Genomic DNA, 14,494 nt, shown 5'->3' on the forward strand with positions numbered 1-14,494 from the left:
GGGTGAGGGGGTGAGTGTCTGGGGTGGACTGAGTCTCAGGAGGGAGCCAGGTGGCCTCCATCCTGGCTGTAGTTCTGTCACAGGTTGCTGGACATGGCTGGGTTTGGGCAAGTCTAGCCTCAGCAACCTCTTCTGTCAAATGGGGACAGTAACACCTCACAGATGTACTGAGAGTCGACTAAGAAATGAAAGTACAAATGCAGGACGTTCTAACAGTGAAGCCTAAAATGGTGCAGCCACTGTGGAAATCAGTATGGCAGTTCCTAAAAAATGTAAAAATAGAACTACCATATGATCCAGCAATCCCACTTCTGGAAATATATCCAAAAGAATTGAAAGCAGAATCTCAAAGAGATTTGCACAGCCATGTTCACAGCAGCATTATTCACAACAGCCAAATGTGGAAGCAACCCAAGTGTCCAGTGATGGATGAATGGATAAAAAAATGTAGCATATACATATAATGGAATATTATTCATCCTTAAAAAAGAAGGAAGTTCTGACCTGGATGAACCTTGAGGACTTTATGCTAAGTGAAATAAGCCAGGGACAGAAAGACTGATTCCACATATATGAATGAATGAATTATATGAAGGACCTACAATAGTCAAATTCATAGAGACAGAAAGTAGAAAAGTGGTTACCATGATCTGGGGGGGAGGTGTTTGATGGTAACAGAGTTTCAGATTTACAAGACGAAAAAGTTCTGGAGATCTGTGTCACAGCAATATGAATATACTTAACACTACTACACTATACACTTAAAAATGGTTAAGATGGTAAATTTTATGTTATGAGTTTTTAACCACATTTTTTTAAAAATTAAGGCTTTCCCTAGCAGCTGGAGGCCCAGGCCCCTTCTCTGAGCTGCTGCAGGTCCTCTGAGAGCAGTGCATACTTCTGAATGAACCTGGTTCAGCAGCCTGATCACAGCTAAGCATTGGGTGGGAGGCAGCAAAAGTTCCCCGACACTCCCTCAGGAGCAAGTACGGGTTGGTGATGACAGAGTAGGATGGGAAGGGTGGCATCCAAGACCAGCTCAGCCCTTGTCTTAACAAAGGGACATGGGAAACTGCAGGAAGCCAGTTTCTGGAAGAATAGCCAGGTAGCCAGGTAGCCAGCTAAGAAGGCCAACAGTCATTGAGTTCCTCGTGGTCTTTATACCTGGGGGCATGGGATGACCCCAAGGTACTGCCATGCATTCCCATGCCACTCTGAGTGTCTAAGGCTTCCCCACTTCCTGCGCAGCACACCCAGGACAGGCATTGCTAATTGATTGCAGCACTCTGTTCCACCAAGTCCAGCAAGGGCCCAGGGATCCTCTACACAGGCAGCCACTGCCAATCACAGCCAATGCTCGAGTTCAAATCCATTTTCCTCAAGATATACCCATGTGTTAGGTGAGGGAGGGTAGGCAATGATCGCCCCACTTCCTGAGCCCAGTCTGGTATCTGAAATTCAGCTCAGGGTTGAAACTGACAGACAGACCTTTCCCCCTCACCCAGAATCCTTTCAGGGCCCCTAACAAGTTCATGGAAAGTTCATCCCCACCTTAGGTTCCACATTTAGAGCCTTGGCCAGGATCCAAGGATGCCTGCCAGGAATCCCTCCCTCCAGCTGTTTAGGTCTCCTGGGGACTCATATTTCCTTCCAGAACAAAGGCAGAAAAAGGACTGGGCTTCCCTGCCAGCCACTACAGCATACACAGACACCAGCTCCTCTCCCTGAGCCAGGCCTTGGGGGACTCAGTTATAGATCAGGACAGCCAAGAGCAGGTGCAGAAGGGCACAAGTCCCCTTAGAGAAAGGTCCAGGAAGCAGAGTGCCCTTCAGTGGGCTGCCTGGGGCCAGGATGCACTGCCCCTGGAGAACACTGCTAGAAAACACAGGGCTAGGTAGGACCTAACAGTTAGCAGTTCTGGCTCTTCATTTTCCTGTACCATGTCTGCTGAGGGCAGGTCCTGAGACTGAGTCCTGAGAGTTAGGACACAGCCCCACTTCCAGAGCTCCAAGCATAATCTTCCTGAAAGTCCCTGGATTGATTCAGCCTACACCAACCTCCCACCTCTGAACACCCATCATTCTCTCCCCATCATAGTATTTAGGACTTTACTAAATGCTGACCTGAAGAAACAGGATGGTGCAATGGTTAGGGGCACAGATTTTGGAGTCCAAAAACCTAGATCCATCCTCTTAAATTTTTTGAGAATTGTTTTGTGGCCTAGCATGTGATCTATCCTGGAGAACATTCCACGTGTACTTGAAAAGAATGTGTATTTATTTATTTATTTATTTATGACTGTGTTGGCGCTTCATTGCTGTGTGCAGGCTTTCTCTAGTTGCAGCGAGTGGGGGCTACTCTTCATTGCAGCATGCTAGCTTCTCATTGCAGTGGGTTCTCTTATTGTGGTGGTTTCACTTGTTGCGGAGCATAGGCTCTAGGCATGTGGATTTCAATAGTTGTGGCTCACAGGCTCTAGAGCACAAGCTCAGTAGTTGTGGCACACGGGCTTAGTGGCATGTGGGATCTTCCCAGCCCAGGGCTCGAACCCGTGTCCCCTGCATTGGCAGGCAGATTCTTAACCACTGCACCACCAGAGAAGTCCTGAATGTGTATTCTTATATCAAGCATTTTTTCCAGCTACAGTGGTATGAAATCAGAAAATTACAGAAAGAAAAGTGGAACAAGAACAGACACATGGAGACTAAATGACATGCTACTAAAAAATCAATGGGTCAATGATGAAATCAAAGAGGAAATCAGAAAATACCTTGAGACAAATGAAAAAGGAAACACAACACTCCAAAACCTATGAGATGCAGTAAAAGCAGTTCTAAGAGGAAAACTGATAGCAATACAGGCTTTCCTCAAGAAACAAGAAAAACATCAAGCAACCTAAACTACCACCTAAAGGAATTAGAAAAAGAAGAACAAAGAAGGCCCAAAGTCAGCAGAAGGAAAGAAAAAATAAATATTAAAGAGGAAATAAATAAAATAGAGATCAAAACACAATAGAAAAGATCAATGAAACCAAGAGCTGGTTTTTTGAAAAGACAAACAAAATTGATAAACTTTTAACCACACTAATCAAGAAGAAAGGAGAGAGGACCCAAATAAACAAAATAAGAAATGAAAGAAGACAAGGCCCTACTGTAGAGCACAGAGAATTAAATTCACTATCCCATGATAAACCATAGTGGAAAAGAATATTTTAAAAAAGAATGTATATATGTATAACTGAATCACTTTGCTGTATATATATGCATAACTGAATCACTTTGCTGTACAGCAGAAAGTAAAACAACATTGTAAATCAACTGTACTTCAATTAAAAAACAAACAAGGAAAGAAATGAAAGAGGGTGAATAACAACCAATACCACAGAACTACAAAAAATCATAAAAGAATACTATGAACTGTTATACATGAACAAATTGTACAACCTAGAACAAATTTCTAGAAACATACAACCTGCCAAGACTGAATCAAGAACAAACAGACAATTTGAACAGACCGATCACTAGCAGTGAAACTGAATTTGTAATTAAAAAAAAAAAAAAAACTCCCAACAAACAAAAGTCCAGGGTTGGACAGCTTCACAGGGTAATTCTCTTTTGTGTTCTATAAAAAAGAACTAGTGCTTATCCTTCTCAAACTAGTCCAAAAACTTGAAGAGGATGGAACACTCCCAAATGCATTCTATAAGGCCATAATTACCCTGATACCAAAATCAGAAAAAGACACTACAACCAAAGCAAATTATAGGCCAGTATCTTTGATGAAAATAGATGCAAAAATCCTCAACAAAATACTAGCAAACTAAACCCAACAATATATATAAAGGATCATACAACATGATCAAGTGGGATTTATTCCAGGGACCCAAGGATGGTTCAAATATTCACAAATCAATCAATGTGATACATCATACTAACAAAGGGAAGGATAAAAATCACATCATCATCTCAATAGATGCCTAAAAATCATTTGACAAACTTCAACATCCACCCATTATAAAAAACTATCATCAAAGTGGGTATAGAGAGAACACATCTCAACATAATAAAGGCCATTTATGACAAACTTACAGCTAACATCACACTGAATGGTGAAAAGCTAAAAGCCTTTCCTCTAAATTCAGGAACAAGACAAGAATCCCACTCTTTCCACTTGTATTTAACATAATATTGGAAGACCTAGCCACAGCAATCAGACAAGAAAAAGAAATAAAAGGCATCCAGATTGGAAAGAAAGATGTAAAACTGTCACTATTTGCAGATGACATGATATTTTAAATGGAAAACCCTAAAGTCTCCGCCTGAAAACTATAAAACAAATAAACAAACAATAAAACATATAAAACTATAAAGCAAATAAACTATAAAAACTAATAAACAAATTAAATGAAATTGCAAGACACTAGATTAGTATACAGAAATCTGTTGCTTTTCTATACACTAATGTTGAACTATCAGAAAGAGAAAGTAAAAAACAATCCCTTTTAAAATCACATTTTTCAAATGCCTAGGAAGGAACTTAACAAAGAAGGTGAAAGACCTATATACTGAAAACTATAAAACATTGATGAAGGAAATTGAAGATGATACAAAGAAATGGAAAGATACCCCATGTTCTTGGATAGGAAGAACTAATGTTGTTAAAATGGCCATACTACCCAAAGCAATCTACAGATTTAATTCAATCTTTATAAAAATACCCATAACATTTTTTACAGAATGAGAACAAATAATCCTAAAGTTCATATGGAACTACAAAAGACCTCAAAGTGCCAAAGCAATCTTGATAAAAAAGAACAAAGCTGGAGGTATCACCCTCCCAGACTTCAGGCTATATTACAAAGCTACAGTAATCAGAACATCATGGTACTGGCACAAAAAAACAGACACATAGATCAATGGAACACAACAGAGTCCAGAAATAAATGCATGCACCTATGGTCAATTAATCTATGACAAAGGAGGCAAGAATATACAATGGGGAAAAGACAGTCTCTTTGATAAACACTGTTGGGAAAACTGAACAGCTACATGCAAAAGAATCAAACTGGACTACTTTCTCACACCATATTAAAAACAAAAAACCCAAAATGGATTAAAGGCCTAAATATAAGACCCCAAACCATAAAACTCCTGGAAAAGAATGTTCAGTCAGAACAGCCTATGATGTAAATCATAGCAACTGGTTTTTTGGTATCTGTCTCCTAAGTCAAAAGAAATAAAAACAAACAGGGCCTAATTAAACTTAAAAGCTTTTTCACAGCAAAAGAAAAATGAAAAAACGAAAAGACATTGAAAAATTAAAAAGATAACCTACTGAATGGGAGAAAATATTTGCATATGACATGACCAACAAGGGGTTAATATTCAAAATATATAAATAGCCCATATAGTTCAATATGAAAAAAACAAACAAGCCAATGAAAAAATGGGCAGAAGACCTGAATAGACATTTCTCCAAAGAAGACATACAGATGGCTAAAAAGCACATGAAAAGATGCTCAACATTGCTAATTATTGGAGAAATGCAAATCAAAACAACAATGAGTTATCACCTCACACCTGTCAGAACAGCTATCAAAAAGACTACAAATAGGGACTTCCCCAGTGGCACACTGTTTAAGAATTCACCTGCCAATGCCAGGGACACAGGTTCTATCCCTGGTCCGGGAAGATCTCACATGCTTCGGAGCAACTAAGCCTGTGCACCACAACTACTGAGCCTGCACTCTAGAGCTCACAAGCCACAACTACTGAATCCATGTGCCACAACTACTGAAGCCCACACACTCTAGGACCCACATGCCACAACTATTGAGCCCCCATGCTGCAACTACTGAAGCCCTCAAGCCTAGCGCCTGTGCTCCACAACAAGAGAAGCCACCACAATGAGAAGCCCACACACTGCAACAAAGAGTAGCCCTCGCTTGCCACAACTAGAGAAAGCCTGCATGCAGCAACAAAGACCCAACACAGCCAAAAAAAAAACAAAAAAAAAGACTACAAATAACAAGTGTTGGCAAGGATGTGGAGAAAAAGGAACCTTTGTACACTGTTGGTGGGAATGTAAATTGGTGCAGTGACTATGAAAAACAGTATTGAGGTGCCTCAAAAAACTAAAAACAGAACTACCATATGACTCAGCAATTCCAATCTTGGGTATATATCCAGAAAAAAACAAAATCATTTATTTAAAAAGATACATGTGCCCCAATGTTCATAGCAACACTATTTACAATAGCCAAGATATGGAAGTGATCCAAGTGTCCATCAACAGAAGAATGGATAAAGAAGACATGGTATATACAGATAATGGAATATTACTCAGCCATAAAAAAGAATGAAATTCTGCCATTTGCAGCAACATGGATACAACTAGAGAATATTATGCTTAGTGAAATAAGTCAGACAGAAAAAGAATTACTGTATGATATCACTTATATGTGAAATCTAAAAAATAATACAAATGAAGGTATATAGCAAAACAGAAACAGACTCATAGATACAGAGAACAAACTACTGGTTACCAGTGGGGAGAGTGAAGCAGGGAGTTGCTCATTAGGGTACACCTACCATGTATAAACTAGATCAACAACAAGGATATATTGTATAACCCAGGGAATTATAGTCATTATCTTATAATAACTTTTAATGGAGTATAAACTATAAAATTTCTGATCCCTATGCTGTATACCTGAAACTAATATAATATTGTAGATCAACTATACTTCCATATTAAACAAACAAACACCTGGATTCAGATTCCAACTGTATGAATCCCTAGCTGTGTGGCCCTGGGCAACCTGACCCTGTTTCATCATGAGTAAACCGGGGACACCAACCACACTTGCCTCCTGGGGAGGTTGTGAGAATAAAACGAGATGATGTCTGTGAAATGCTCAGCCAGTGACTGGCACCTGGGATGTGTTCAGTGAACACTTTTAAGTATTATTATAGCTACTATCATTGCTCTCAGTCTTGTTCCACATGGGACTCAGCTGGGGAGCTTTAAAAACAAACAAATAAACAAAAAAACGATGCTTAAGCCTCACTCCAGACTGAATAAATCAGAACCTCTGGGCATTCATATCTAAAAAATTCCTTCCAATAATTCTAATGGGTGCCAGGTAAGAACCAGTGCTCTAAGCTCCCGAAAGCAGGGCCTCGGCCTTCTCCTGTCTTCTCGTCTCGAGGCTAGCCAGAGCTGCACACACAGTGGACACTCAAACAGGAGCAGCTGGCCACTTAGCAGGCTCCAGCCCAGGAGCTGCAGTTAATTCCTTCCCTTGCCCAGCTTGGAGGCACATTCCTTACCTTGGAGGTGTTTCTCCACCACCGTGAGCTGACTTGGCCTGGGCTGGCAGCGCTGGAGTCAGCCTCATGCCCTCCTCTGAGGGCCGAGGGTCAGGCCTACTGGATGATGTTCTTCGTCCTGCACCCGATGCAGCCTCCTGGCCGGTGCGAGCCTCACTGACCCTTTCAGACACCACAGACAATTCCAGGCCTGTCCTGGGGTTCTCGCTGGATGCTACAGGAGCTTTGGCTTCCACTTCTGGGCGTACCTGGGCTGGGCCAGGAACTCCGTCTCCCTGTCCTGGTGAGGCCTCTGCCTGGGTAAGGAGGTCAGCTCCTATCCCTGAAGCACTGATGGGGGGCAACCTCTCCACTGTCCCCTCTGGCAGGTCCACCTTCTGGCTCTCTATAGGGAAATAAGCAGGATAAAAATGCTCTCCTATTTAGAAGAACCTATCCCAAAGGTATCCTGAAAAATATGTAGAAGGCCATTCAGTGCACCATATTTATAATAGGCAGACTGGAAATAACGCAAGTGACCATCAGGAGGGGGTTGGTTGATTGAACCAGGGCCGCCAGGCATAAAAAAGGAGAAACGAATACTTCCATATGTGGCTATGGAGTGATCTCAGGATATACGGTGGAGAAAAGCAAGGAGGAGAAATGTGTGGTATGCTTCTGTTTGTCTAAGAAGGAAGGCTGTGTGTATGTGAGCACGCATATGTGTGTGTATAACCACTTATAATGTGCTCTAGAGAGACTGGACCTCAAAGGAAAGATAAGACAAAAACATTTTTAGATAGTTACATATGCAGGGGAGAAAAAAGGATGCAGGGAACAAGCATAGAAGTTAGACTTCTGTTAATATACCTTGTTTTGTCAATTTGACTTTGGAACCATGCAAATATTATGCAAGATTATAAAAGAAAATTAACTTTAAAGTTGGCCTAGTGCTTAAAAAAAGCAATCCATAAAATTTAAAGCAAAGTGAAATAAACAGCAATACAGAATGGAATAAACATAAAGGACAAAAAGAACTGCAAAAAAAAAAGAGGAAGAAGAATAAGTTTCAGCAGTTTTTCAGCAATCATTATTGGTGGTGGTGGTGGTGGTGGCGGTGGTATTTTTATTCTGAAATTAGATGTGCAGGTGGGATAAAGTCAACGGGGCCCCACTCACCTTCCCAAGGCCCCTTGAGCTCGGCTTGCACGCCTCTGGTGCTCAGCGCGTGCTTTGGTTTTGCTCCTTTCTCTTCCACTCGCTCTTTGTTCTAAAAGAATAACCATAAAAACTAGCATCATCATCAACATCATCGTTCAGGCCACAAACATCTGTTGAGCACCTACCTTGTGCTTGAAATAGAAGAACTTATGTTATTTCTCATAGTCTCAGAGTAATACTAGAGGGTACATATTACTATTGTCATTTTAGAGATAAGGATGCTGAGGCTTTCCCAAGGTCACCAAGTCCTTTCTAATGGGTCACCGTAGTGCAGGTAAAGGGCAGACCTAACCCCTGAGAGGGTGATCTAAACAGTCCGGTACCTGAAAATACTAGACAAGGCATGGAAAATAAAATTACGTTGTCAATTTAGATCAATCGGTCATGGTTATTACAGTGTTGGCTTGAGTTGGATACTGAGGTCAGATAAATCCATGCTTGCAGGGGGAGAGTGCCACTATCAGTTAATAATGTCTGCTTGGGAGCTAGGTGGGTGGATCCCAAGGTTGCCTCTTTGCAGTACAGGAGCCTTGAACCAGACTTGCTGGGTTGAAACCCCACCTTCACCACTTGGCCAAGATCCTTAACTTCTCTGCATCTCACTTTCCTCATCTGTAAAATGGGGAGAATAATATTATCTACTCACAGAGCTAGCGGGAGGATTGGGGGAGTTAATTTGTGGAATTTCCTGAGAAGTGCTCCCAGCACATGGTAAGTGCTCAACAGCTCGGATGATTTTGTGTTGTCTGAGACAGACAGAGCAGATCATGTAAGGACACTCGGAGCCCACCCAGTGAGGCTCTCAGCAGGTCTTCCTGAACTGAATGGTCCACACCAGTCCAGTGCATATGCTCATGCACCTGAAATCGTCCAGAGCACTCAGTATTTCCAAATGCAAATATTTCTAGGTGGCCTGACCCTTGCTGGGTCCCCCTGGTATTTCTGAGCCTTTGACTGATATGGCCCCTAAGATTCCTCCTGGCACTTGTCACAGAAGTGGGTCTGGTCTCAGTCCAGAGACTGAAGACCCTTTCTCCTGCCTTGGCCACAGAGTTCCCAACTGGGAGCTCAGAGTCCAAAAAGAGCTCGCATTTTTTTTTGGCTTGCATAGAATTTAAAATTTTTAAATTTCTTACCACCATTTTAAATCTAGGAGATTTTTTTTTTTTTTTTTTTGTACACGTCCCCCCACTGCCGTGGCCCCTCCCACTGCGGAGCACAGGCTCCGGACGCGCAGGCCCAGTGGCCATGGCCCACGGGCCCAGCCGCTCCGCGGCACGCGGGACCCTCCCGGACTGGGGCACGAACCCGCGTCCCCTGAATCGGCAGGCGGACCCCCAACCATTGCGCCACCAGGGAAGCCCCAAATCTAGGAGATTTTTACATCAAAATTCTAAGTTCCATTTTGGGGTTATAGAATTGTTCTACATTTTGATTGTGGTGGTGGTTATTAGGGTGTATACATTTGTTGAACTGTGTACTTAAATTGTGCATACTTAGTGTATGTATGTGCAGTTTATTGTATGTAAATTATACCTTAATAAAACTGATTAGAAAAAAATTCTAGGTTCCCAGCTTCTCTTGAAAAAGAAAATCAGAAGATCTGGGAGTTCCAGGCCCATGTGGCAAAAATCAGCTGGAGCAATTCCCACCATAGAGCTCACCTCTCTTGCATGTCTCCCTGACACTAAGGATGGAGGTTACATTTGCTACCAAATCATTTCCAGCTGCTTTTTGCTCAAAATGCAATACTTGAGAGAGGCAAATGTTGGTAGAATGGAAAGTTGCTTTTAATCAGAATGCTGGCAATCTGGGGAGATGGTGGACTCAGCGTCCCCCAAAAACCGCCTCCAAAGAATCTGCTCAGCCATGAAAGTTTTTAAAGGGAAAGAGGGAAGTAATCTCAGTTAATCAGAGTTGTCGCCATCCCCCAGTGTATGCAGGCTTGTCGTGCAGGCTTGTTGATGCTATCTTGTTCACAGTTTGTTCACACGGTTTGTGAGATTACTGAAGGGGAAGCTAGGGAAGAGATCTGGTCTTCTGTTAGTTACTTATTCTTCATTTCTACTTCCTTGATCTACAGAAAGAACTGACATGTTAGGCAAGGTATTGTGTGATCAAAAGATTGGATAGTTGTGCTTGGGCCAGAGATGAGTAGAGCATGGGGGTGCCTGGTTTAAGGTTAGTGACGAGACAAAAGCGGCCTCCTGCACAGAGCTCTTTCCCGCCAAAAGCTGCTTACAAATCCCCACTTGTCAGAACATCATTCCATTTCTATGGGATTATGGGCAAAGGACCATCTTCTGTAACTACTTCGTGCTGATGTAGGGTGCCGTATTCTTAGAGTGGAAGATGTCGGCATGGGTCTGTAGCATCTCTTTGCTGTCAAGTGTAGTTGCCCATTTACATATACAGGCAGAAGAAGCTACAATTATATTGATGCCCACAAAGATATAGACTATTATGAGCAATAGTATCCCATTCTCTTGAGGCCAGTTCTTGAAATTTTGCTAGCCATAGATTCAGTGCTGCTCAAGATGGAGTTTAAGTCATGGCTGCAATCTGGTCACCATGTAGTTAGCTTGTTCCCTCTGGTGGCAGTTACAGTATCTGTAAAACAACTCAGGAATGTGCATCAGACACTGAGTCTGTGACTCTATTGTCCTTATCATTAGCTGCTTTGGCCTGCTCTTTTGTGACTCGGGGAGGCCTGGGAGACTTCAGCTTTTCTACAAACAGGAGGCAGGGGATGTGGAGGGGCCTTCGTACTGGAGTGGGGGTGGGGGGTAGCACATAGGGTTTTGCTTGGTTCCAGGTTGGTTCCACTGTTTTTCCTATGCTGTGCCCACTTCTCTCAGTCCTGTTTCCTGCTCATGTCTTTGGGATTCCAGGACAGTAAACTTTGCCCTCTTAATGGTAACAGCATAACACATGGAAACACTTAATAAATAAATGCTAGCTGCTGTCATCATGATTATCACCAACATCATCAATGTGACCCAGATGCCCTGCTCTGCAGAGACCTCTCCTTTGGTCTCTTTCTACAGACTCTGTCCTGCCACCCCCGTAGTTGGGGGAACTGAAAGCATTATCACGGCTGCCTCCTGTTTCAAGTAGAGAAAGACTTGAACAGACTGTCCTTTGGTAGACCTTGTGGGGCTCAGACTGTCCTCTCCCTCCCTTTGTCTTTGGTGGAGAGAGGCGTGCGCGCGCGCACACACACAAACACACACAGATGCAGAGCTGGGTTTTGACTTCAAGGCTCAAACTTTTGGTTCCTGCATTGTCCGATGCATCCAGAAGAAAAAGGATACACCCCAAACACCTGGGCATCTGGAGGACTGATGCCTTCTGAGCAGCTTGACTGCAATTCTGCGCATCCTGGTTGAGCCTGACCCTGTCCATGAGAGAGCACGTGGCTTCCAGTAATAATCTGTTTCACTGTTACAACCAAACAAAGTGCCACTGGGCACTCCAGACCTGAGGAGGAGTTTCCCGAAGTCCTGGCAGCCAGTGCTAAGATTGAATTCAATTCCACAAATTGCTATGCCCCTACTCTCCTAGGAAATACAAAGAGGATCTCCAGAAAGTCTCCACAATGCACTGCTTTCAGCATGGACAGTGTGTTAAATAGCTGGGGCTTGGTCACAGCTGTCTAATGGCCAGCCCTGCCAGCACACAGAGGGAAGCAGAGGCCTCACAGTCTGCAAGGAGCTGACAGCCTGACTGGGAGACTAGATCTAGCCTTGTATATAGCTACTGACATGTGTATTAAACACAAAGACCGGAAGAGAGATCAATCACATGCCAGATCAATCACAGGCAAGAACTATGGCAAGAACTCAGAAAACAGAAAGTTCCATGACTTCACCCTATCCAGACATGCCTAAATATCTGCAACACGTATGACAGCTGATTTCACTAATATATGAAGAATTCTTACAAATCAAGAAAAAGGCAAAAAAAGAAATAGAGGGAAAAGGGCATGAGCAAATTAAAACTACAATGAGATATATCATTCTGTCTACTTTGGGTTATGTTTGAAATTTTTCATAATAAAAAGGTTTTTTTTAATTTTAAGAATTTTTTTTAAAAAGTTAGCTTTAAGAGGCATATAACCAATTGCCTTATTTGGATTTTAACTCAAATAAACAAATTATAAAAATAAATAAATAAGGCAGAAGCCAATCAGGGACATTTGAACGCTGACTGGTAATATCAAGTTACCATTCACATTTTAGATCATGATAATGTTTTTTAAAAGAGCCCTTATGTTTTAGATATATGTGCTGAAATGCTTATGGAAGAAATAATCCATTATCTCAGATTTTCCTCAAAATAATCTGGAAAGAGGGAAGTGGGTGGGAAACATCAGCCTCCAGTTATGGGCTCACAGGGCTCATTGTACTAATCTCTATTTTTATAAATGTTTGACATTTTTTATACTAAAATGTTTTTTAAAAAAACACATGCATAATAAGATGTTTTCATCCGCCAGACAGGCAAAGAGTCAAAAACTGGATAATATGCTTTGTTAGCAAAAATGGGGCAACAAGCATTCCCATACGTTATTAAGTTAGAATAACTTCTTTGCAGGTTGGTTTGGCTTCATTTATTGTATAAATTTACCCTTTGGCTTAGCATTGCCACTTCTAGGAGTGTGTCATATAGATAAACTCACACTTCCATGGTTAGTCACTGCATCATTATTTATAATAGCTAAAAATGAGAAACAATATAAACAATGATATGGGACTGATTAACAAATTAAGACACATCCTCAAAAATAGAGCTCTCTACAACTGAAAGAACAAGAACGAGGAAGCTTTCTAGCTATAAATATGAAACAATGCCCCAAATATATTAAGTTAAAAAAAATCCAGGCCAGTACAATGTGAATAATATTTGAGTTAAAACAAAACAAAACAAAACAAAGAGGGTGGTGTGTATACCAATGTGCTTGTAGATAAACAGACTCTATCTGGAAGGTTTCACAGGAGACTGGTTCCTATGATTGTCTGGGGAGGACGGTTGTCCCGGGGCCTGGGGGGATTGCGGTAGGAGGGAGAATGTTTTTTTACCGTGAGCATAAATTAGATTTATTTTCTGTTTTAAAGCTGAGGTTGGTTATCATTGTCAAGAGCAGAAGGTCACATCTTCCCTGCAGGCCTGACTCTCAGGGGAGGTGCAGAAAGCACGGAGCTGGGGTGGGAGGGGCCAGCTCTGGGGAAGCAGCTGGCCGGGGAGGGGAAGGGATCTGCAGAGCGAGTTCTGGCCTGGCTGGGGAAGGGGAGGGAAGGCAAACTCCTGCAGCCTTGCTCTTGAAAGCCTCAGTCGCTGACAGAGTTTAAGCACAGACTCCATGCTGGGGGGAAGCTGCAGAGATCTGAAAGGGTGGCTCTAGGCCATCTGAGTGTTGCTAGGTGGATTACCCTTGCTGTTCCCAGTGTTGCCTCTACACACACACCACACACACACACACACACACACACACACACACACACACACACACACACACACACACACTCCAGCCAAGCTTCCATTAGCGAGTGGGTCTGATTATGCAACCCTTGGGAACAGCCGCGCCCAGAAATGCCACACTCCACCCCCAGGCTCCGGCTCTGGCCTGTGTCCCCCCTGGGTCACTGTCAACACTCATCTCCCCACAGGCAGCTGCACACTCCGCCCACTCGGGGACAGAGCGCAATGCAAGGCTGGGGACAGGAAGAGAGGGAGGTTTGGGTTTCTGAAGGGGGCTCTGTCAGGGTAAACTGAGCGCTCCCCACCTCTCTCCCACCCCAGGTGTAAGGAGAAAAGAAGTTCCTGGGATGTCAAAGAAGTGTAACTGCCCTCCTCTCCCTAATGGCTCATTTGTCCCCCCACTTCTAGGTTCCCTGCACAGCCCAGGGCCCCACAGAGGCACTGCCTCTCCCTTTCCCTGGGAGAAATCCACCTGTCCTGCC

General features: G+C 42.8%; 1 protein-coding gene across 4 annotated transcripts in view; it reads right to left on the minus strand.

Moving 5' to 3' along the window:
- The window catches only part of MYLK3 (myosin light chain kinase 3), a 55,967-nt gene that overhangs the window by 29,604 nt on the left and 11,869 nt on the right, over window positions 1-14,494 (minus strand). For all 4 annotated transcript variants that reach the window (XM_059045662.2, XM_067020384.1, XM_059045661.2 and 1 more), the window contains exons 2-3: window positions 8,490-8,580; window positions 7,332-7,716 (exon numbers count right to left, since the gene is read on the minus strand). In XM_059045662.2, coding sequence (XP_058901645.1) covers window positions 7,332-7,716; window positions 8,490-8,580 — 476 coding nt within the window. The remainder of the gene's footprint in view (window positions 1-7,331; window positions 7,717-8,489; window positions 8,581-14,494) is intronic.

This window comes from Kogia breviceps, chromosome 18 (genome assembly GCF_026419965.1).
Source record: "Kogia breviceps isolate mKogBre1 chromosome 18, mKogBre1 haplotype 1, whole genome shotgun sequence".
In the NCBI taxonomy this organism is placed as follows: Eukaryota; Metazoa; Chordata; class Mammalia; order Artiodactyla; family Physeteridae; genus Kogia; species Kogia breviceps.